Source organism: Paroedura picta, chromosome 1, assembly GCF_049243985.1.
Source record: "Paroedura picta isolate Pp20150507F chromosome 1, Ppicta_v3.0, whole genome shotgun sequence".
In the NCBI taxonomy this organism is placed as follows: domain Eukaryota; kingdom Metazoa; phylum Chordata; class Lepidosauria; order Squamata; family Gekkonidae; genus Paroedura; species Paroedura picta.
The window spans coordinates 178,063,207-178,087,758 of NC_135369.1; the positions used below are offsets into that span (position 1 = coordinate 178,063,207).

The following is a 24,552-nucleotide window of genomic DNA, read 5'->3' on the forward strand; positions in this document are numbered from 1 at the left end:
TATTACAAGATCCTCAGGATCCTTTAGCTATTATAGCCATGGCCTTGTCCTTAGAGGAGCCAAGAGTCTACAGCTTGGTATAGTGGTTAGGAGTGCAGACTTCTAATCTGGTGAGCTGGGTATGATTCTGCGCTCCCCCACATGCAGCCAGCTGGGTGACCTTGGGCTCACCACAGCACTGATAAAGCAGTTCTGACCGAGCAGGAATATCAGGGCGAGAGGAAAAGGAAGGCGACTGTAAGCCCCTTTGAGATTCCTTTGTGTAGAGTCTTCTTCTTCTTCAGTAATATCAGGGCTCTCTCAGCCTCACCTCCTTCATGGGTCATCTGTTGTGGGGAGAAGAAAGGGAGGAAAGGGAAGGAGATTGTAAGCGGCTTTGAGACTCCTGGTAGAGAAAAAGCAACATATAAGAAACAACTCCTTCTTCTTCGTCTTCTTCTTCGTCTTCTTCTTCTGTTCTGACTGATCAGGGCTCTCTCAGCCTCACCTCCCTCACAGGGTGTCTGTTGTGGGGAGAGGAAAGGGAAGGTGAATTTAAGCTGTTGAGACTCCTTCAGGCAGAGAAAAGCAACATATAAGAACCAACACTGCTTCTACATAATAGGGTTATGTATTTAAGGAAGGCATTCCTTGTGGGCCACTTGGAGGTAGAATCATTTCTTTTTTATCCATTGCAATTTTTTTTTACATTACAGTACCATTTCTTTTTAAACTTGTGTTTTGGACATGAACAATGACTAAGCATTAAACTACAGGAGGACAATGACAGCCAGAGTGAACTCTGTAGCCTGATATGAACTTCATGTTGTCATGGTGCCAATTTCTTGCTCCTTCTGATAGGAACTGTGGACTTGTGTTTGAACTTATTTGAACTTACGATGCATAGTTTGAACTTCACGTGGTTTAGGGTTAAACATTTACATGGACACCGTGGGTTATGCAAGGGAAGTGTCAAGAGCTTCACAAAAGAAATGTGCCAAATGTGAAAGGTGGTTTTCTGACCGCTGCCGAAGGCTCACGCCAAGATGATTACCTTGTTTTCTGTTCTTTCAGTACTGCTGCATTCCCAGAATGCTCACAGATTATTTGAACTACTTTCCTTCAACACATCAAAATTATCATAGTTTTTCCTTTGCGTCCCCCTGTATTTTGTACATGTGAACCTATTTTCAGGGCCATTCCGCACCCAGAAAATGAAGTGAAAGGGTTACCTCTTGCAGATGCTTTTTTTTTTTTTACGTTTTACATCAGTGGTCCCCAACCTGCGGGCCGCAGCCCGGCGCCGGGCCGCGAAGGCCATGGCGCCGGGCCGCAGCTCCGTCTCCCCGCCCCCCCCCCGCAGTAAAAAACTTCCCAGGCCGCAAGCTTGCGGCCCGGGAAGCTACTTACTGCGGGAAGGCGGGGAGAGGGAATCAGGGCCGGGCTGCGCCCGTGCAGGCCGCGCCCGCGCGGCCCGATCCGCGGGCGTGGCTTCCGGGCGCGGCCCGATCCGCGGGCGCGGCTCGATGCACGGGCGCGGCCCGCGGGTGCGGCCAGAAGCGTGGGTGTGGCCAGCGCGGGCGCGGTCCCCGCAGGCGCGGCCCGATGCCCTGCCGGTCCCCAGCCTAATAAAGGTTGGGGACCACTGTTTTACATGACGTCATCAGCATCCAGTGTTCCAGCAGCAAACTGGCAGCTATCTTCTCCATTTTAAAGTGCTAGCTGGGAAATCCACAAAACTGGATTCCCCCAGCCTTAGCCACATGCCAAGGACACGTGTGTAACCAAAGTGGCCAGAAGTAGTGTGATCTCCATCTACAGTGCCTGCCCTCATTCCCACCTCCCTTTCCCTTCTTTCTGGAACAGGCCTTTTTTTTTGGTAGCAAGCTGCCTGGAGCAACAAATACGCATTGCTTAAGCTAGGAAGAGTTAAAAAAAAATCCACCCACCAGTTGCCAAATAAAGCATGCCTCTCAGTTGCCTCCCCCCAAATCGGGAAAAAAATTACTTTTATGGATCTTCAAGCTTCATAATTCCAAAATGGGGTGGCATTAAATTATGCACTATGCATCTATAGTTAGACGCATAGGCATAGCAATGGAGAAGTTTTACTTTAAAAATATATTGCTTTCCCTTTAAAGCTAGGAGATAGCTGATTGGCTGGCTGCCATGATTGACAGGCAGGGGGAGATTCGCTGGTATTGCGAGTCCCTCTCCGCAGCCATTTTAATCAGCCATGTGGAGTGCCTAGAAGCGTGAGAAAGTGAGAAAAACGTGAGAGAGCGAGGAGGTGAGAAATGGCGAGGGGCGGGATTTTTAATAGCATTAAGCCATTGCACTGGCTTAACGCTAGTTTTTTAGAAGTGCAGAATGGCCCTCAGAATTCTTTCAACAAATCCCAGCTCTGCTATTTAGCTGGAAACAAAATAGAAACTTTGTAATTGACTCTCCCAAGCCCTAGGTGAGAAAATAATAATTATTAATTATTTAATTTCTATATTGCCCTTCCAGCAGATGTCCTGCTCAGGACATTGTACAGCATTGATATTCAAATGAATAGTTAAAAATAATTCATTTTCATAAAAATCATTCATAGTTAAAAATAATTCATTGATTCAATTAAAAGAGTTAAAATTGGTTTAGCAACAATAGTCGAGGCATTAGGTCTTAGGACCAGTTTGCAGCATCAGCAGTCCCAGTTAATGACAGTTCTTCAAGAACCAGAGTGTACTCAGAGTGTTTCTTCCTAATAGGGTGGGCCCAGTTGATGTTATTGTTTCACTGGCTTCAACCAAAAATCTAGTTATGATTTCTCATGGCAAGATATAAAAACTTTGCAACTGGTTCAATTATATCAGGGTTCTGGGATGTCAAAAGAAACTGAATCTTACGTTCATCCGAATGCAGTTCTCTTTTACACAGCAGTGAGTTAAGAAATTTAGCTCGGATCGGGGAATAAAATGGACAATGGAAGAAAATGTGTGTAATTGATTCTATACATAATTGTCCACAGGGGCACAACCTAGCTGAATGCGGGATCTGTTGAAATCTCCCATATAGAACAGCAGAAGGTAGAGCATTAGTTCTAGCTAAAAAAAAACCTACGGTATTTGCTGGCGTATAAGACTACTTTTACCCCCTGAAAAACATGCCTCCAAGTGGGGGGGTCGTCCTATACGCCGGGTGCACTTCAGTTGGGATAGACATAGCTGCCCATAGTGGCCCATAGTACTGTAATGTAATGTAACAAACTCTATATTTTGAGTGGAAATGTTGGGGGGTTGTGCTGCCCTAGCCAGGCACACGCAGGGTTAGTGCAAGGGCAAGCACAGTTACCAAGTCAAGTAAGTTCAAAGCGCATACCAGAGAGTAGTCAAAAGTCCAGTCCGGGTCTTATCAGGAATTGTTAGCTGACGAAGTCCAAAGGAGAACCGAAAGAGGGAATCAGTCAAACAGAGCTTCGCCGAAGCAGGAAACCAGTCAAGGCAACGGGTGGACATGTGCACAAAGTTGCAGCCACACTGGGAAGCACTTCAGCTGTGCTTAAGAACAAGCTGAGCTGTCACACCAAGTGGCTGCACCTGGCACTCAGCCTTCCTCCGATGAATGAGCCCCACCTGAGCCCAACCTAGCCTCTTGCTGTAGTCTAAGCCGAGCACTTTGCCTGCGTGTTGCCAACGTTGTCCTCCAGGTAATGCTGGTGCAGAGGGCATGGTGCTTGTCTGGCTGGGACCTGGTTGTGGCTCCCTATCGGGACTTGCCTCTCTAAGACCGTTTATGCACTGGGAATTTCACTGCCCCAGCTCCCATGCAAGAGCACAAATCAGGGGCGGATGAGGTGCACCAGGCCAAATGCTCCCCCATGTGGGTGCAGGAAGAGGTGGGGCAACCTGCCATGACTAAAACTTCAGCCTGCAGCCTGGCATGAAACCTCCAGTGCATAAACGGTCCAAGCAGCACCCTGCTGCTTTGCTCCAGCTCCTCCACTTCTTCCTCTGAGGGAGCTGGCAGAATGAGCTCAGGCAGTGGTGCAGTGGTGCAGAGGCACCCTCTGGAAAAGGGGCCATGACAGGGGTCGTCTTATACGCCCAGTCGTCTTATAGGCCGGCAAATACGGGTAGTTGAAAAGCTGTGCTTTGCAGGCCCTGCGGAACTGGGATGGATGTGTTCTGGGAGCTCGTTCCGCCAGTTGGATGCCAGGATGGAAAATGTCCTGGCCCTAGTTGAGGCCAGACATACCTCTTTGGGGCTGTCTGAGAGGTATAAATGGAAAGACGATCTCTCAGATATGCAGGGCCTGGACAGCAAATGGCCTTATGGGTAGGAACCAATACCTTAAATCTGATTCAGAATTCAATTAGTAACCAATGCAGCAGTTTGAACACAAATCGAATTTGTGCCCTCCATGATATTCTGGTGAGGATCCTGGCACCTGCATTTTCTTGTAACTCAGCCCAGATAAGAACATTGCTCATATTGCTGATCAGCAGTTAAGGATTCATTGTTCATAGGATGGGGTTGTATTTCTCACAGCTTGGAGGTAAACTGGGCCTGCAGATGCAATACTTAAACCAAGGGGCTTCAACAGGGTGCCCATCGATGTCACGGTGCCTACAAATATAGATGGTGGTGCCCACCAAGTATTTTTAGAAAGTGGAATTTTTGGCCAGCAGGGCTTCTGATTGATTATTGGAGATTTAATTGACTGTACTGATGGTTTAAAACATTATTTTGGCAGCAGCTGCCAGCACAGCACAAGGGTCCTTTATTGTATGAATGAAGGTAAGCCACAGCAGCCATGTTGTGACTGGCTCCACCTTCTGTGGCAGACATTTTGTGGTTGTGCTGCATCTCAATTACAAAGGTGCCCACAGGGTCATGAATGTTGGAGCTCCCTGACCTTTGTTACGTAAAAAAGCTTTATCCAGTTTTTAAGGTCCCCAGCAGCAGTCCTTTCTGAGGAGGAAAATGTGATCCAGGAACAGTTTTTCTGGTAAGTCTGGTAACATTTGTATTAAATTACTGCAGTACAAGCAGCTTGTGAAGACCATTGGAAAACTTCAGCAGGTTCATGATTCTTACTTGTAGGGATTTGAATGCATCTAGGCACAAACCAAAATTTCCTATAAAAATGCCCTGATTCGTGCCCCCTGAACTGAAGTTCAGATGAAGTGACTCCCCCAAACTTTTCCTGGACCTTTGTCCAGTTTAGTTTAGGAGTTTGTTTGTAAGCCATTTAAGGCTGACAACAAATGGGCGCACCCTGTCAGGCTAAAACGACTGCCCGCCATTTCAGCAATTGATTTCACCCCCCCCCCCCAATTAGAAGTGAGGGCAAGCAAAATGGACTTCTAAAATGGCTGCCAGCAGATGGGCACTCGGATCGGCTGTTAGGTTTAAATGGCCCTTTACATTTCCCCACTTTACTTTCCCCCGCTTTGAAAGCAAAATGGACGGTTTAAAGTGCCACCAGGCATTAAAACCTAACTGCTGACAGGTGTGCCTGGCTGCTGTCATCCTGAAATGGCTGGCAGCCATTTTAGTGGTTCTTTTCACTTCTCCCTGATTCTTAGGGCCATTTCGCACGGCTTCAAAGTAGCACAATGGTTGCTATTTGGAAACGCTACTAATTTGCCATAACCCACGACGTCGTAGACAATCTGCAGCAATCCTGAAACCAATCAGCAAAAAGCGCTTCGTTGTGGCGCTTTCAGGGGAATCCAGAAAAGTGGATTCACCCTCCGGATAGCGATACACTCCTGCAACCAATCTGCAACAGTAGCGCTAAAGACCTGTGCGTTACCATTGTTGCTGGTTCTTCAAAGTCCCTCCCCCTGGCTCTCTCCTCCAAACTTCCGGCGAAGCGATCGCCATTTTTTTTTCTCCGAGCGAGCGGGGATAAACGCACCGGCGAGCCTCTTTCTGTTTAGAGGCTTCCCTGGCTTCAGTCCTTCACCTTTAGTCACTAAGCACAAACCACTGAAAAGCCCGTTTGCTGAAATAAAGTCCCTTTATTTTTTACAAATAAATTCAGCCGAAAATCGGGCCCGTGAGAGGGGGGGGGATTTTTTTTTTATCACTCGAGGCAGCGTGCAAACGATCATACAATCAAACGACAGCTCACATTAGGCAGCTGGATGGGTCTCTCCGTAGCAACGAATCTACCTAGATTCGTTGCTATGGGTCGTTTTTTTTTTTAAAAAACCTTTCTTAAAGGGAAAGGGGCTGTTTGGGAGCATGCTAACGGCTGCCCATTGGCTGCTTGACGGCCAGGGGCGGGACGAGCTTGGCAATAGTGCTTCCTTTCTAGCGATTTCTGCCGAGACCGGAAGCCTGTGGGAAACGCTAAAAAACGCAACTGATTCCACTACAAAGGCAGGTATGCATAACGACGAATTCCACTATTTTAAATGGCGATTTTTCATTCCGCAAACAATTTGCAACAAAGATCCCTGTGCGAAAAGGCCCTTAGTCGGAGGGAGCAAACTGGATAGCTGAAATGGCATGCAGCACTTTAGCCTGGCAGAAGGGCACCGATCTGAGGAAATAAGACAGTGGTTGAGTTGAGGAAAGCTAGAAAAGGGATATAGGGGATTGAGTTAGTGTGTGTATGTGTTACCAAGCAGGCAAGGGAAACTGAGAGGGCGGGCTGAAGCCAAAAGGTCACTATGTGCCTACGACTAGACTTTGGACCCAGGTAGAGAATTCTATTGCATGTGTGTTCTGTTGCTACGAAGGCACCATATGAGAATGAAGGAAATTAATTTTTACACTTAGAATGGAGGCTACTTCAAGTGTGGGCACCTCATTTCCCCTGTGTCCCACTTCCTACACCAGTGTTACCCAACCTTTTTATCACCGGGGACCGGTCAACTCTTGACAATGTTACTGAGGCCCGGGGGGGGGGTAGTCTTTTGCCGAGGGATGTTGCTGCCGCCTGAGCCCCTGCTCTACTTGCTTTCCAGCCGGCACGCCTGGCTTCCCACCGCCACTGGGGGGCGCTGCCAGCAGCAGCTGCGCAGTGCCACACCAAGGGGAAGCCTCAGCCATGGCGGCTGCTAGAGAGCACCAAAGGTGAGCTGGTGGCAGAGTGGCAGGGCAGCTCCCGAGGAAGCAGCCAGGGAGGAGGACAAGGAGGAGCCGCAGCCCGGTACCAACTGATCCACGAACCGGTAGCGGTCTCTAGACTGGGGGTTGGGACCTACATTATTTCCTCTTCATGGGAACCCTCAATTTGTTCCCTTTTCCTGGCTACTTTATCGCTTTCCTGTCTACTGCCAGCCTACTTTTTATCTACCCCTCCAATCTTCTGCTTTATGTATTATTTATATATATTTTCTTCATTTCCTTCCCACTTTTTCCCCAACGGGGACCCAAAACAGTGGCTCACTGATTTGGGTCTCAACACAACACCGTTCTCTTTCAGATTACACAGATAACCACACAACTATTTTGTTCTTAGTTATCAGATTTCCATATTCACTCTGAATTCTTTCACCTTCTCAAGGGAGATAATTCCAGTCTGAGCTCATCCGTCATTTGGCTCACAACGGATGTTACAGGAGAAATGATAAGGTGCCAATTTATTTTTTACTTAGTTCCATTCAGTGAGGGTTTATGTTTATAACAATGTTATCATCACTGTAAAATTTCTTCCTATTTATTTTCTTCACCCATGTCCAAAGATACCCTTTCAAACGATGGTTCCATGTGAATTGGTGTACGTTCAGCCTCTTACTGACAGAAACAAAGGCTTGTAGCCTGGTAATGTAGTTGTGCTTACCTAGCAACCCCAAATGGCCACTGAGCTCTCAGAGGGCATTGATTGCAGCATTGTCTTCTGGGAGATGTAGTCAGCAAAGACAAGAGACAGGAAGTAAGATGGAGGACATTTGGAATGGATCTTGTCTGTATAAATGATATAACCATTACTGGGCCTGTTTCAGTTATACATAAATCTAGTTTGGATCTTCAATGGTACTCAGTTGCTTGATATGTCAATATAAAAAAACCTGCTTTCTCCTGGACTAAACCACTTATTTAATACCACAATAAACTCCATGTTAAGGCCTGAAATCCATTCCCCAGAGATGTTGGAAACTGATGCTAGAAAGTCATGTATGCAAAGCAGGGCCATATCTGAAGACTTTCTCAGGAGTTAATGTTCAACTAGCCTACAATGACCTATGGCACCTACTACACAAATGGCAGTAGACAGTTGATTCTTGCAAAGCTACAGAGAGAGACGAGAGAGATGCTTCCCATATTCTACTCCCCAAAGTATGTTGCAGCGCTGTTGTTTTTCCTGTCGTCTCTGCATTTTACCTCTGGTGGGAAGCTCCTGGTGATACCTATGGATGGAAGCCACTGGCTGAGTATGCAGTCTGTCCTGGATCAGCTCAAACAGAAGGGCCATGAGACAGTCATCATTGCGCCTGAAGTAAGCATGCACATAAAACCTTCCACTGAGGTTTATACCGTGAAAATGTACGCGGTGCCTTTCAGCAAAGAAGAGCTCGAGGGACAATTACGAGAAGCTATGAACAACATGTTTGAAGAGCTGCCTTTTCTAGCTAGAATTGTTAAAATCTACAACGGGATGAAAAACACGTCTGCTTTGTTGTTTTCCACTTGCACAAGCTTATTGTACAATCAGGAGCTGATGAATTATCTCAAACAGAGCAACTTTGATGCTGTTTTTACAGATCCTATGATGCCATGTGGTCAGATCGTGGCCGAGCACCTTGGCCTCCCTTCCGTATTTTTCTTGCGAGGGATTCCCTGCGGTTTAGACACTGAAGCCCTTCGGTGTCCCAGTCCTCTTTCTTATGTTCCAAGACTACTTACAACATATACAGACCATATGACGTTTGCCGAACGTGTGAAGAACCTGCTGTTCCACATGTTAGAATTCGTCCTTTGTGGTTTTGTTTACTCTCCTTATGAAAATCTTGCTGCAGAATTTCTACAAAAAGACATAACCCTCATTGAACTTTTGAGTCACGGATCAGTTTGGCTGATGAGAGCAGATTTTGCGTTTGATTATCCCAAACCATTAATGCCTAATATGATTCCGATCGGAGGGATAAACTGTGCCGGGAAAAAATCCTTAAATCAGGTTCGTAATTCTTGCTACTTTCTTAAATACGCCAGAATCAGATTCTAACTATGCAATCCTTCAACAGACTTTTAAGTCCATGGAAGTCAGTGGGTTCAGAAGTACTGCAGATTGCACTGAAAATATTGTGGATGAGACAGATTAGAGGCAGATTTTATTGGAGACAACATGATATTAGGCAACACGATTTGAAGAGTGCCTGGTTACTTGTATTTATATCATGTTGAAATTCACGGGGCTTAAACACACCGAACTCTACAATGAATTGATGACATTGTGCGTAAAGGATTCGGCTTGACAGTACTTTTGTTTCTGGAAATTCAAATCTAGAAAGAAATTATTATAGAATAGTTGAATGTATCCCAGAGATTTCATAACTGACAAGGGGCTAATATATAGGCTTTTGAATCATACGAATGTTTACTCATTGTAGAAAAAAGCAAGTGTTGCACTAGTAATTCTGGTAGATCTGTTTTAGTACCAACTAGCAGCATCAACATTCCCGGTTAATGTCAGTTCTTCTGGAACTCAAGTGTATTCAAGGGTCCTCTTTCCAGTAGGGAGGGTCCAATCGATGTTATTGGTTCAATGGCCCCAACCAAAAGCCTGGTTGAAGAGCTCTGCTTTGCGTTGCTTATGTTATTTATGTTATTGAATGAATATATACATTTTAGAGCCTCTTGTGGCGCAGAGTGGTAAGGCAGCAGACATGCAGTCTGAAAGCTCTGCCCATGAGGCTGGGAGTTCAATCCCAGCAGCTGGCTCAAGGTTGACTTAGCCTTCCATCCTTCCGAGGTCGGTAAAATGAGTACCCAGCTTGCTGGGGGGTAAACGGTAATGACTGGGGAAGGCACTGGCAAACCACCCCGTATTGAGTCTGCCATGAAAACGCTAGAGGGCGTCACCCCAAGGGTCAGACATGACCCAGTGCTTGCACAGGGGATACCTTTACCTTTATATACATTTTATTTGCCTAAGCCATAGGCCATTGCAAAACAATATTAATAATACCATAAAAGTAAAAGGTTAGAATACAAAACTCTACATCTGTAACAGCGGGAGCTGTTATAATATTTCGTTAAAGGCTATGTGGGTGGAGAGTAGGCGTCCCGATTGGGCCCTGCCTCTGACAGGCCATGCCCGCTCAGGACTTTGGCCCAATGATTGGGCCAAAGTTCTGACAGGGCCTACCCACCCAGCCTAGCCAGGGGCAATCTGGAGACATCGCTGCCAGTCTGCCCCTGACCACCGCAGGAAGAGGAGGTCAATAGGGCTGCCAAGGGGGATGAGAACGGAGGCTTGGACAGGCTGCACCAGCCCTTTTCGCCCCAAGGCTGCCCTAACTGTCCTGTCCAACTGTAGCTTCCCTCCCTTTGACTCAGAACACTGACAGAACTGGCAGGAGGCTGGTGAGTGCAAAAACCCAGTTCTTCTTCTAAGGTGCAACCATGAAAGAAGCATGTGGGCACATAACATTTTATCAACAGTGAAAAAATGAAGACTAAAGGAGCAGGGTGGACACTGTGACTACCCCATGTGTATTAGGGCAGGGAGACATTTCGGTGTCTGTGGCCTAATTCACACAAGAATTCACCCAGCCAGGGAGGAAAGGGGCCAGGGGGGAGGGGGCCCGGGGGAGCCCCCGCACCCAGCCGCCTGCCCGCTAGCGCCCACTTTATTTGGCTACAGCGGGCCTTAAATCTAGTAATCTATAAAACAGCAATACAACGAATAAAATTAGCCTTCAGTAGCATTTCCCAGTGAGATCACACTGGGCCTCAGCTTCTTCGCAGCCTAAGCAAAGAAAGACATTTTATAGGGAATATAGGCTTAGAGGTCTGATAACAGAAATAGTAATTTTTCTTGGACAGAGTGACAGTTTGAACGAGAGAGAAGCAAAACAAATAATTTGGCCCTAGGGTCTTCATAAAGAAGAAGAGCTGGTTCTTATAAGTCACTATTCTCTATCTGAAGGAGTCTCAAGGCTTACAATTGCCTTCCCTTTCCACTTCCCACAACAGATACCCTGTGAGGTAGATGAGGCTGAGAGAGCCCTGATATTACTGAAGAAGAAGAGTTGGTTCTTATATGCTGCTTTTCTCTACCTGAAGGAGTCTCAAAGTGGCTTACATTTGCATTCCCTTTCCTCTCCTCACAGCAGACACCCTGTGAGGGAGGTGAGGCTGAGAGAGCCCTGATATCACTGCTCGGTCAGAACAGCTTTCTCAGTGCTCTGGCGAGCCCAAGGTCACCTAGCTGGTTGCATGTGGGGGAGCAGGGAATCAAACACGGTTCACCAGATTAGAAGTACGCACTCCTAACCATTACACCAAGCTGGCTCACCATGTGGGCAATCCAGGATATAATGGTATAAATCCTCAGAAACCAAAGTCCCATAAGTGCAATAACATTATTCCTTTGGTTTTTGATAATAGTCAAGTCAAACTTTATTGCACTAGGCCATAGGCCACCGCAAGGGTTTTTGATAATAAGGAACAGTTAAAATGACCATTTGCATTGAATGGAAATGTAACAATATAATGGCCACTGTAAGGTTGTAATTAATATTTACTAAGGTCATCAGTTTTAAAGGACCGGACCGTAATCGCTAGATTAATGATCTGTCTATCAGGGCATTAGATTTAAACATTCAGATTTTAAGTTGGTAATTATTAGCAGAATGTTCTAAGACGTCATCCGGAACAGATTAACAAGATAATATAATGACCCTTGAACACCTAGCCACAGTGATCCATGCAGTGGTCACCTCTAGACTAAACTTTGATAACTCACTCAACGCTGGTCTGCCCTTGCTCCTGACCCTTAAACTGAACCTGGTGCAAAATGTGGCTGCTAGGGTTCTCACTTTGGAGAGCCCTTATCCAGCTGGTGCTGAGGCAGCTGCATTGGTTGCCAGTTGAATTTCAGATCAGGTTCAAAGTATTAGTTTTGACCTTTAAGGCTATTTGTGGTCTGGGACCAGCATATCTGAGTGACTGTTTAACTCCCTATGTCCCCCACAGAGGTTTCCACTCTGCACATTCTAAAAGGTTGGTGATCCCCAGGCCACGTGGGGTACCCTTGGCCTTAACCAGTGTCAGGGCCTTTTTGGTCCTGGCCTCTACCTGGTGAAATGATCTCCCAAAAGAGCTGAGGGCCCTGCCGGAGCTACCAGAGTTCCGTAGGGCCTGGAAGACAGAGCTATTCTGCCAGGCGTTTGAATGCGGCCAAGGTAAGGAAGATCTACATGGCCCCTCCTCCAAATGTTTTAACTTTTAAACATCACAAATTTAAATATCTACACCTACCTCGAGGCTTTGAGGTTTGGAGCCAGGTTAATTGGTAGAGCTGAATGGGGTTACTGGTGGGGTTAGTGGGGGGGGGTCAGGTTGTTTGTGATTTTATTCTGGTTCTAGTATCTTTTTGTGAACCACCACAAGCCGGCTGGCCTGAGAGCAGTGGTCATAGAATCATAAGATGATGGAGGGGACCTCCTGGGTCATCTAGTCCAACCCTCTGCACTGTTCAGGACACTCACAACCCTATTGCTCATCCACTGTAAGCTGCCACCGCCTTGAACCTTCACAAAAATGAGCCTCTCCATCAGATGGCTATCCAGCCTCTTTTTAAAAATTTCCAAAGATGGAGAACCCACCACCTCCCGAGGAAGCCTGTTCCACTGAGAAGCCACTCTGTCAGGAACTTCTTCCAGATGTTTAGATGGAATTTCTTTTGAATTAATTTAATCCCATTGGTTCTGGTCCGTTCCTCCAGGGCAAGTGAGAAGAACTCTGCTCCATCCTCTCCATGGCAGCCTTTTAAATACTTGAAGATGGTTATCAGATCCCCTCTCAGTCGTCTCCTCTCTAGGCTCCCCCAACCTTTCCTCATATGTCTTGGTCTCCAAACTCCTCACCATCTTTGTTGGATACACTCCAGTTTGGCTAAATCCTTCTTCAACTGTGGTGCCCAAAACTGAACACAGGACTCCAAGTGAGGCTGAACCAGAGCAGAGTAAAGTGGTACTATCACCTCCCGTGATCTGGACACGATACTCCGTTTGATACAAGCTTTGGTTCCTGCAGAGCAGAGGTCTCCAACCCCCGGTCCGCGGCCCGGTATCGGGCCGTTAAGGCCATGGTACCGGGTCGCCAGCGGCCGCGCCTGCCTTCCCCTCCCCCCGCAGCGAGAGGGGGGGAAGAGGCAGGCGCGGCCGCTGGCACGGCAGCGACGCAAACGCACACACGCGGAGCCGCCGCGCATGCGTGTTTGCGCCCCCTGCTGGCGAAGACGCGCACGTGCGGCTGTTCTGCGCATGTGCGCTAGCGCCACCTAGTGGCGGAAACGCGCATGCACGGCAACCGCGTGTGCGTTTATTTGCAGCTGCTGTGGCTGGGCCGCCGGCTCTCTCCCACCCTCAGAGGCGGTCCCCAACTACAAGAAGGTTGGGGACTGCTGCTGCAGAGCATTCAGGAATCCAATCAGATCCATAAGACTCTGAGGGTGGCTAAAATCTGCTCAATGCCTCACTTCGGAGGGGGTGGCAGCCTTAGGCATTAAGCTGACAATCTAGGAACTCCTGGCTACATTATACACATTCCATAAGATAAATAATTGATCAACAACAGCAGCAACAACAACTTTATTTTTACATCCCGTTTTCCTGGTTGGCTCATGGCAGGTAAGAACAAGGCCTATAAAGTGCTAATGTTTTTCCTATTGAAAAACCACTGCCAGGGCTGAAGTTACAAAGAGGTGTATTCATTTCTCTTCAAAGGGGAATTAAAAAGAAGTTCACATTATGAAAGAAAGAAAATAATAATAGGAAACCGTGACTAGATTTTTAAAAATTCTGAAAAAGAAATTCCCTCCCACATAACAGTAGTCATTTGATGGTATTTCTGGCACTTATTGAAACAGACAAAACTACACCAGTTTGGTGTAGGGTTTAGGAGTGCGGATTTCTAATCTTGCGAACTGGGTTCGATTATCTGCTCCCCCACATGCAGCCAGCTGAGTGACCTTGGGCTCGCCACAGCCCTGATAAAGCTGTTCTGACCAAGCAGGAATATCAGGGCTCTCTCAGCCTCACCCACCTCACAGGGTGTCTGTTGTGGGGACAGGAAAGGGAAGGCGACTGCAAGCCGCTTTGAGACTCCGGGTAGAGAAAAGTGGCATATAAGAACCAACTTCTTCTTCTTCTTCTTCTTCTTCTTCTTCTTCTTCTTCTTCTTCTTCTTCTTTTCAAGGTGGAGAGTAGGAAGAAGGAAAACGCAGTAGCCCTTACATTGCTTTTAGAGTTTTTAGTTAAGAAATGTGTATTGCATTAGCCGTTGGCCTTTACAATCATATCCAAACAAGGTCATACAAATTGGATATAACCAAACAAATCATATGCATCTTAACACCGCCCGTGGCGCCGCGGGCGCCACGGACTAAATAAAGGAGTAAGGCGTTCTGGGGCAGGATGTGTCCGGGATGAGGAAGGTTCCGGATTGGAGCCTTCCTCATGACAGACAATCGGAGGGACCAATCAGCAGGTGCAAAGCGCCTGCCGATTGGTCCCTCTGATTCCCAGCCCCAGCAACTGCGAGCCGCGCGCAGCGCGGCTCGCAGTTGCTCCTGACCTGATGCGGCAAGAGGCGCTTTGCGCCTCTTGCCGCGTCAGGCCGCCGCCTGAGGGAGCCCCCGGCAGTCCCACGGAGCGTGGCTGCCGGGGGCTCCCTGCCCGGCGGCCTGATGCGGCAACAGGCGCGAAGCGCCTCTCGCCGCGTCAGGCCGCCGCCCGAGGGAACCCCCGGTAGTCACCCGAGGGAACCCCCGGCAATCGCGTGGACCGTGGCTGCCGGGGGCTCCCTACCTGCCGCCTGAGTCGACCCCGGAGGCGCCGCCGCCAAGCGACATTGCCCCCTCGGCCCGGCCAGCCACCGCCGCCCAACGGAGGATGCCTCGGCCCAATCTTCCAGACCAGTGGCGTGGACTTCTTCCTGGTCAAAAGGAGACCGGCCGAGCCGGCGCCAGGCCGCGGCGGGGGCGGGGCCGCGGCCGCCGTGCAGGGTCCGTGTGGCCGTGCTCGCCTGTCGCTGCTCCGTGCAGCCGTCGGCGGTGCTGCGGCGGCTGCCATTGTGGAACTCGGCCTGCCCGTGTTGAGAGCGTCCGAGCCCCATCGCCTCTTCAGTCGCCCCCGGATGCGCCGCCGCAACGGGACATTGCCCCCTCGCCCCACCCAGCCACTGCCGCCCTCCGGAAGACGCCTCGGGAGCTCCGCCACCGGCAACATGCTTCAGGAGCCCCCAGCGCCGGTGCCGCCGCCCTCCACCACGGCCTGCCAGCCTACTGCACTCCAGGTAGGCCACGAGCCCCCGGCCCCACAGCACAAACCTGCCCTTGCCAAGCCAGCCCACAGAGCCCCGCCGCCCTCATGGCCTGCCCTCCTAGCGCCCACTGCATTTTGACTGCAGTGGGCTTTTTTACTAGTAAATGTGCATAAAATGGTTATATTTAAAAGTAGCATGATCAACAAAACACAGATATAAACCGGTGTTTTAAGAGAGATGTTGGAGACAGACGGATGTTTATCTGACAGCAAAAAAAGGTCAAATTCTCAGTTTTTGTAGTGCCCCAGGGCTATAGTGTCCTAATACATTTGTTTCTCAGGTCATCGTATTGCGGTCCTCAATTGCTGCATTGCTTTTAGGTGAAGCACCATCAGAAAAATCCCTGTTTGCCCAGTAAGTACAAATCAATGTTTGCTAGTGATCGGGAGGTGGTGGATTGTGTAAGCCAGCATCTACCACGGGTTGAGGTTTTCTGTCTGAAACAGGCTTTCTTGATAGCCCTGCCAAATGGATGAAAGTTAATTTTTTTAAAAATATATATTTAAAATTTGTTAAACATTTATTGGGTGACATGACTGTATATGGTTATATCGACTTATTCCCCCTCCCAAAGGCCCAATGATGGACCTGGACAAGATGGGAAGGGGAGGGGCCCCAGGTGGGCGTGTCCACAGCTCTGCTTCCCAACCATATTGTGCATGATTGGGGCACTTCTGGGGTTTCTCGAAGCCTGACGAATGTTTCAAGCATTTCTCAACAGTAATAAAGTTGAGAAAGGCTGGCCTGAGGCACGCCAGTGAGAAGCAGCAGTGGTTGAGGCACCCCTTGGCCTGCTACCCTCAGTCAAGAGAGCTGTATCCAGGGTGGAACTGGAGTACACATCACTGCTGCTCAAACACTGATTGGTAGCTTCAGGTGTGTAGCCATGTTGGTTTGAAGCAGCAGAAGAAAATCCGAGTCCTGAGGCACCTTGAGGATCCACAACGTTTTATCTAAAGCATAAGCTTTTGTGCGCTCACACATCATTTCAAGCAGTTTATAGAATGAGGATTTCTTTGAGGTTAAGAACTCTTCTTTAGTTAAAAGGAGCCAGTGTGGTGTAGTGGTCAAGAGTGTTGGTCCAGTACAGGGGTGGCCAAACTGTGGCTCTCCAGAGGTACATGGACTACAATTACCATAAGCACCATGCTGGCAGGGGCTCATGGTAATTCTGGTCCATGAACCTCTAGAGAACTACCGTTCACCAGCCCTGGTTGGATTATGCATTTCCCTTTTTCAGCTGACCCTTTTAAATTGTCCCTTTTTAAAATGGTCCTGTGTATGCTTGTCCGCTGGTATTGTGGCTTTTTTTGGGGGGGTGGGGTCTCATGTACTAAACTGTAGTAAACGATTATGCATTGGAAACATTAGCTTAGTATCTAGAAAATCTAGGTTCTACTCCCAATTTGTGCCATGCAAGCTTCGCTGGCCGACCTTGGGTTGGTCACACACTCAGCTTAGCCTACCTTGCAGGGTTCTTGTAAGGATAAAATGGAGGAGAGGAGAATAATATAAACCATTTTGGGTCCCTGTTGGGGGGAATGATGGGGCATAACAATATAATTTGAAAAAAAAAAATAAAGCCATCTCCCTTGCTGTGCTGTTTCAAAATATTTCAAGACACTCCAGTGGAAAGTATTTGGGTAAAGATAAGGGAGGAAGAATCAAAGACTGTTTCCACACTAGCGATATTGTTTGGAGTTGCATTTTTAAAGGGTTACGTTTTTTGTCTGTTTCTGCATTAAATTTGCTGCTAAAATTTGGTGTCTGGTGTGGGGAGAGGAAAGGGAAGGTGAATGTAAGTCGCTTTGAGACTTCTTCGGGTAGAGAAAAGCAACATAGAAGAACCAACTCTTCTTCTTCTTCAGTAATATCAGGGCTCTCTCAGCCTCACCTCCCTCACAGGGTGTCTGTTGTGGGGAGAAGAAAGGGAAGGTGACTGTAAGCCGCTTTGAGACTCCTTCAGGTAGAGAAAAGTGGCATATAAGGGCCAACGCTGCTGCTTCTACATAATAGGGTTATTTAAGGAAGGGAGCCCTTGTGGGTGATTTGGAGGGAGAATCACTTCTTTTTTATCCATTGCAATTTTTATTTACAGTACATGATCAGCTCTTTTTAAACTTCTGTTTTAGACACGAACAATGACTAAGCATTAAACTACAGGAGCATTAAACTATAATGACAGCCAGAGTGAACTCTGTAGCATGATAGGAACTTCATGTTGTCATGGTGCCAATTTCTTGCTCCTTCTGATAGGAACTGTAGACTTCTGTTTGGACTTCTTTGAACTTACGATGCACAGTTTGAATGTCACATGCTTTAGCATTAAACATTTACACGGACACCATGAGTTACGCAAGGGAAGTGTCAAGAGCTCAACAAAAGAAATGTGCCAAATGTGAAAGGTGGTTTTCTGACCGTTGCCGAATGCTCACACCAAAATGATTGCCTTGTTCTCAGTCCCAGTTAATGACAGATCTTCCAGAACCAGAGAGTATCAGGGGGTCTCTTTTTAAGAGGGAGGGCACAGTCCATGTTATTGTTTAGTGGCCCCAACCAAAAACCTGATTGAAATGATTTCTCTGTTTAAGTATAAGAGGTATAACATGCCTTCACTGGACAATAAACAAGAGACAATCCAGTAAGTTATGTTGAATAGTGTCAGGAGTATTCACAAGGGCTTGGTCTATTTTCAAAAGGTCTCTTTGCAAATCTCTCTTGTAATACTTTGGATGGAAAGGTATTGGGCCGATCAAGCGAAAACGCTCTGCGATAAAGGGGGTTTGCCAAGTTACAGGAATAAGCTGGCACTATTCCACGCTTCACTTGGAGACCAAGACCACGGGGAGAACAAGTTGCTGGAATAGTTGTATGGATTTTTTTGAAATTCCTGATCAAGAAGCCTTTGTTTATTTTGGCACATAATGGAAGACTCATTCAGAGATAAGATATAATCGTAGTCAATGCCAATTTGTTTGAGTGTAGTCAGGATGGTAGAGACCCTTGGACTGCAAGGCAAACAAACCGGTCAGTCCTAGAGGAGATCAGCCCTGCCTGCTCCTTAGAAGGCCAGATCCTGAAGATGAAACTCAAATACTTTGGCCACCTCATGAGAAGGAAGGACTCCCTGGAGAAGAACCTAATGCTGGGAGCGATTGAGGGCAAAAGAAGAAGGGGACAACAGAGAATGAGCTGGCTGGATGGAGTCACTGAAACAGTCAGTGCAAACTTAAATGGACTCCGGGGAATGGTAGAGGACAGGAAGGCCTGGCAGATCATTGTCCATGGGGTCGCAATGGGTTGGACATGACTTCGCAACTAACAACAACAACTTCTGTGCAAAGATCATCACTTTGGTTTTTTCGAAGTTAATCGATAGGTCATTGAGTTGGCAATATTGATAAAAAGCGTTCAGATAGCTATTCAGACCAATTCTGGAATAGGAAAGCAAAACGGTGTCATTGGCATATAAAAGAAGTGGGATTGGCAGTTTATCTAGTTAGGGGGGAATGACCATTTATGAGTCTTAGAGTTTTTGGAAGATCGTGTAAAAAAAAAGTTAAATAAATGAGGAGCAAGGATGCAGCCATGTTAAATCCTCTGAGAAGGGGGATTTGATTAGTTAAATCAGTGGTCCCCAACCTGCGGGCCGTGGCCCGCTGCTGGGCCGCGAAGGCCACGGCGCCGGGCCGTGGCTCCCTCTCCCCGCTCCCCCCCCGCAGTAAAAAACTTCCCAGGCCGCAAGCTTGCGGCCCGGGAAGCTTCTTACCGCGGGAGGGTGGGGAGAGGGAATCAGGGCCGGGTCGCGCATCACGCATGCGTGGCCCGTGCAGTCGCGGCCCGCGGGCGTGGTCTGCGTGGGCGTGGCCCGATGCCCTGCTGGTACCCAGCCTCAGAAAGGTTGGGGACCACTGAGTTAAATGACCCCTTTGCATTCACATTCAACTCTATCTCCAAGTGTTGACTATGGTTTAAAACATTATTTTGGCAGCAGCTGGAAGCACAGCTCAAGGGTCTTCACTGTGTGAATAAAGGTAAGCCACAGCAGCCATTTTGTGGCTGGCTCCGCCTTCTTTGTCAGCCATTTTGTGGCTGTGCTCACTGTACTGCATCTCATTTACAAAGGTGCCCACAGGGTCATGAATGTTGGGGCTCCCTGACTTTTGTTTCGTAAAAAAGCTTTGTCCAATGTTTAAATTCCCCAGCAGCAGTCCTTCCTGAGGTGGAAAATTTGATCCAGCAGTGGTAACTGTGGTAACATTTGTTTGAAATTACTGCAGTGCAAGCTCCTTGTGAAGACCATTGGAAAACTTCAGCTGGTTCAGGATTCTTACTTGTAGGGATTCAAATGCATCTAGGCACAAACCAAATTTCCGTATGGAAGTGCCTCCCCCAAACTTTTCTCGGACCTTTCTCCAGTTTGGTTTAGGGGTTTGTTTGTCAGCAGATGAGCGCACCCACCCTGCTGTCAGGCTAAAATGTCTGCTCACCATTTCAGCAATTGATTTCACTCCCCTTCCCACTTAGAAGTGAGGGGAAACAAAACGGAGATGTTGCCCCCCCCCTCCATCTCTAAAGGCCTTCTTAGAAGTTAATGTTCAACTAGCCTGCAATGACCTATGAGACCAATTACACAGATGGTTGATTCTTGCAAAGCTACAGAGAGAGACTAGAGAGATGCTTCCCATATTCTACTCCCCAAAGAACTATGTTGCAGCGCTGTTGTTTTTCCTGTCGTCTCTGCATTTTACCTCTGGTGGGAGGCTCCTGGTGATACCTATGGATGGGAGCCACTGGCTGAGTATGCAGTCTGTCCTGGATCAGCTCAAACAGAAGGGCCATGAGACGGTCGTCATTGCACCCGAAGTAAGCCTGCACATAAAACCTTCCGATGAGGTTTATACCATGAAAACGTACGCGGTGCCTTTCAGCAAAGAAGAGCTCGAGGGACAATTTCGAGAAGCTATGAACGGCATGTTTGAAGAGCTCCCTTTTCTAGTTAGATTTGTTAAAAAATACAACAGGCTGAAAAACACATCTGCTTTGTTGTTTTCCACTTGCACAAGCTTATTGTACAATCAGGAGCTGATGAAGTATCTCAAACAGAGCAAGTTTGATGCTATTTTTACAGATCCTATGATACCATGTGGCCAGATCGTGGCCGAGCACCTTGGCATCCCTTCCGTATTTTTCTTGCGAGGGATTCCCTGCGGTTTAGACACTGAAGCTCTTCGGTGTCCCAGTCCTCCTTCTTATGTTCCCAGACCACTTACAACATATACAGACCGTATGACGTTTGCCGAACGTGTGAAGAACCTGCTGTTGCACATGTCAGAATCTATCCTTTGTGGTTTTGTTTACTCTCCTTATGAAAATCTTGCTGCAGAATTTCTACAAAAAGACATAGCTCTCATTGAACTTTTGAGTCACGGATCAGTTTGGCTGATGAGAGCAGATTTTGCGTTTGATTATCCCAAACCATTAATGCCTAATATGATTCCGATCGGAGGGATAAACTGTGCCGGGAAAAAATCCTTAAATCAGGTTGGTAATTCTTGCTGCTTTCTTAAATACGTCAGAATCGGATTCTAACTATGCAATCCTTCAACTGACTTTTAAGTCCATGGAAGTCAGTGGGTTTAGAAGTACTTCAGATTGCACTGAAAATATTGTGGATGAGACAGATTAGAGGCAGATTTTATTGGAGACAACATGATATTAGGCAACATGATTTGAAGAGTGCCTGGTTACTTGTATTTATATCCTGTTGAAATTCATGGGGCTTAAACACACCGAACTCTACAATGAATTGATGACATTGTGCATAAAGGATTCGGCTGGACAGTACTTTTGTTTCTGGAAATTTAAAGCTAGAAAGAAATTATTATAGAATATATTAGAGCGTATCCCAGAGATTTCATAACTGACATGGGGCTAATATATAGGCTTTTGAATTGTACAAATATTTGCTCATTAAAAAAAAAGTAAGGGCCATTCCGCACCGGGATCCATGTAGCAAATTGTTTGCTGAATGAAAAAATGCCATTTTAAATAGTGGAATTCGTTGTTGTGCATACCTGCCTTTGTAGTGGAATCCAGTTGCATTTCTATCGTTTCCCACAGGGTTCCGGTCTCGGCAAAAATCGCTAGAAAGGAAGCGCTATGGCTGAGCTGTGTCCCGCCCCTGGCCGTCAAACAGCCAATGGGCAGCCGTTATCATGCTCCCAAACAGCCCCTTTCCCTTTAAGGAAGGTTTGTTTTTTTAAAAAAACACACCCGTTGCAACGAATATGCGTTGATTCATTGCAACGGAGAGACCCATCCAGCTAGCAGGTGATGTTTGAGCTGCCATTTCATCGTTGCCACGCTCTCCCCCCGAGTGAAAAAAAAATCCCCCACCCTCACGGGCGCGATTTTCAGCCGAAAACAGTGTGAAAAATAAAGTGAAAATAAACCAGCAAACGGGCCTCTGCGATGCTTGTGCTTGGTGACTTTAAACAGAGGGACTGCAGCCGGGGAAGCCTCACTGGGTAAACGAAGGCTTGCCAGTGCGTTGATCTCCACTCGCTCGGAGAAAAAAAAAATGGCGATCGCTTCACCGGAAGATCAGAGGAGAGAGCCAGGGGGAGGGACTTTGCAGAAACCGCAACAATGGTAACACACAGAACTTTCCCACTAGTGTTGCAGATTGGTTGCAGGAGTGTAGCGCTTTCTGGAGGGTGAATCCACTTTTTGGGATTTCCCTGAAAGCGCTACAACGAATCGCTTTTTGCGGATCGGTTTCAGGAGTGTTGCAGATTGTCAACGACGTTGTGCATAATGGCAAAACTGTAGCGATTTCAATTAGTAACCATTGTGCTATTTTGGACAAATGCAGAACGGCCCTAAGTATTGCACTAGTAATTCTGGTAGATCCGTCTTAGTACCAACTAACAGCATCAGCATTCCCAGTTAATCTCAGCTCGTTCTTCCAGAATTCGAGTTTATTCAAGGGGTCTCTTTCTAGCAAAAGTTCTGTTTAATAAGATACTTTAAAAATTAACATGTTGTTTTAAAGGGTGTGTGTGCATGTGTACGTGTGTGTCTGCATACAAATAGTTTCCCTTTAGTCATGTGGTGAGGATCCTTGTGTGGTGAAATGCGAAGCAGTCTGGATTTTTTGTTAGTGCCCAAGCCTAGCTGCTACATACTTCGGAATGTAAACATAAGTTATCTCCTTCTTCATTGGCAGACTGCCACTCAGTTAGATTCATTTGTGATACAATACTACCATATTGTGGACAAATACTGACAGTGGAAAGATGCCTTCTAAAAAGCCTACTAAAACCATGTATGGACACATTTCAGAAATGTTTAATCCAGGTGGACCAGAAATTGGATCAGAGATTATGTAAATTGGATCCTAGTCTTCAATTAATAAACAATCATCTTCAATGCTGAGAAGAATCCTTTAAAACTATTCCACTTAAATTCCAGGAAGATACTGAGAACTCTAAAAGTCATTTTCCAGAGGAAATTCAATTAGTTAAAGAGAAAAACTTAACACTAAAAACAAAGACGGATGAAGCTAAAATACAGTTCTTATCACAAATTCCTTTCAAGTCATTGTGCAGAGGAAATTAGGTAAGAGCTATGATGCACTTCAGACATGCCAACAATCTCGATTCACAAACAGTAAAAATGATTAAAAATAAAACATTTGGCTCCCTTGTTATGTTCATTCTTCCTGTAAAGGTACCTGAAAAGAGAATTGGTCACCTTTCCCCCCCAGCATATTAACACTTTACTGCTGACTGCTATCTAATCAAGAAGAATTGACAAACTTTGACAAACTTGCCCTTTTGGACAGGGCAAGTCATGGAAAATCAAACATTTACGGAATGAAGGGTAAAAAGAGCGACCAAGAGAGCCACTCACAGTTCATGTGGTGTTCACAATGAAGTTTTTATCCTCATGTAACTTTGAATTAAAGAAGAGCACAAATGCTAAGGCGACTCCTCTGCTCCGACGTCTTTCCAAGATACCCACATGGCTTTTCCTGACTTTCCTTTTCTGGAGCGTTGCAGATGGAGGGAAAGTTTTGGTGATTCCCTTGGATAACAGTCACTGGCTCAGTATGCGTCTGGTTGTGGAACGGCTTCACCAGAAAGGACACGAAATCGTAGTGATCGCTCCCGACGTGAACGTTAGGATTAAGCCATCTGCACATTACACGTTGAGGACCTTTGCCGTGCCCTACACAGAAGAATTCATGAAAGAACAACTGAAATATTTTATCCAGAGCAGTTTTTCCCAGCAGCCTTTCCTGACGAAAATGACTGATGTGATTGAAAAGACAAGAAGCGCCTCCATGTTTTTCCTCGACACCTGCAAGGAACTTTTGTACAACAAAGAGATGATGGCTTACCTGGAAGGAAACCACTTTGATGTTGCATTTGTGATGCCGGCATCGCCATGTGGACAGATAGTCGCTGAGCACTTATCCCTCCCGTCTGTTTACTACTCAGGATGGCTGCCCTGTGGGTTAGAGACAATGCAGTGCCCGGAGCCCCCTTCTTACATCCCCAAATACTTCACCGGCAACACAGATCACATGGACTTCAGCCAGCGGGTGAAAAACTTCCTTGCCAGCTCCTTACAAGTCCTGATTTGTTCACTTCTTTACTCACCGTACAGCACTCTCAGCACGGAGTTCCTGAAGCGAGAGATGACAGCCCGTGAGTTGTATAGCCAGGCGTCCATTTGGCTTTTGCGCCAGGACTTTGTGTTTGAATACCCCAGGCCTCTCATGCCCAACATGGTCTTCATTGGAGGTCTCAACTGTGAAAAGAGGAGTCCGCTGACCGAGGTTGGAATTGCTCTAAAACGGTTCCATTTACCAGATATGAAATTATCAGTGTATACCTAAGAACGCTTTCTCAGGAATAGTCCGGGAAAGATTCTGGCAAGGGGGAAAGTTAACCCCCCCCCAGTAGTTTAGGCTTTTTCTTTCTTTCTTTCTTTCTTTCTTTCTTTCTTTCTTTCTTTCTTTCTTTCTTTCTTTCTTTCTTTCTTTCTCTCTCTCTCTCTCTCTCTCTC

The 24,552-nt window shown here is 46.8% G+C and overlaps 2 protein-coding genes across 6 annotated transcripts in view; both read left to right on the top strand.

The window, feature by feature from the left end:
• Positions 1 to 24,552, top strand: part of LOC143825369 (UDP-glucuronosyltransferase 1A6-like) — a 44,573-nt gene that overhangs the window by 7,350 nt on the left and 12,671 nt on the right. The window contains exon 1 of one of the 5 annotated variants that reach the window (XM_077313429.1): positions 8,144 to 9,097. The exons of 2 other annotated variants lie outside the window; for them this stretch is intronic. In XM_077313429.1, coding sequence (XP_077169544.1) covers positions 8,159 to 9,097 — 939 coding nt within the window. In that variant the 5' untranslated portion in view covers positions 8,144 to 8,158. Of the gene's footprint in view, positions 1 to 8,143; positions 9,098 to 20,110; positions 21,019 to 23,388; positions 24,323 to 24,552 lie in introns of those variants that run through there. 2 more of the 5 variants (XM_077313406.1, XM_077313398.1) reach the window with 2 other exon arrangements.
• Positions 12,319 to 16,008, top strand: LOC143840516 (uncharacterized). Its single transcript, XM_077344316.1, has 3 exons — positions 12,319 to 12,329; positions 14,849 to 15,444; positions 15,755 to 16,008. Exons 1-3 carry the CDS (start codon positions 12,319 to 12,321, stop codon positions 15,796 to 15,798), a joined length of 651 nt encoding a protein of 216 aa, XP_077200431.1. The 3' UTR covers positions 15,799 to 16,008.

Excerpts from the sequence above, each read along its gene's own strand:
- LOC143840516 (XM_077344316.1), top strand. Across the intron at positions 15,445-15,754 it reads GCCAGCCTACTGCACTCCAG|GTCATCGTATTGCGGTCCTC; the intron begins GTAGGCCACGAG and ends TTTGTTTCTCAG.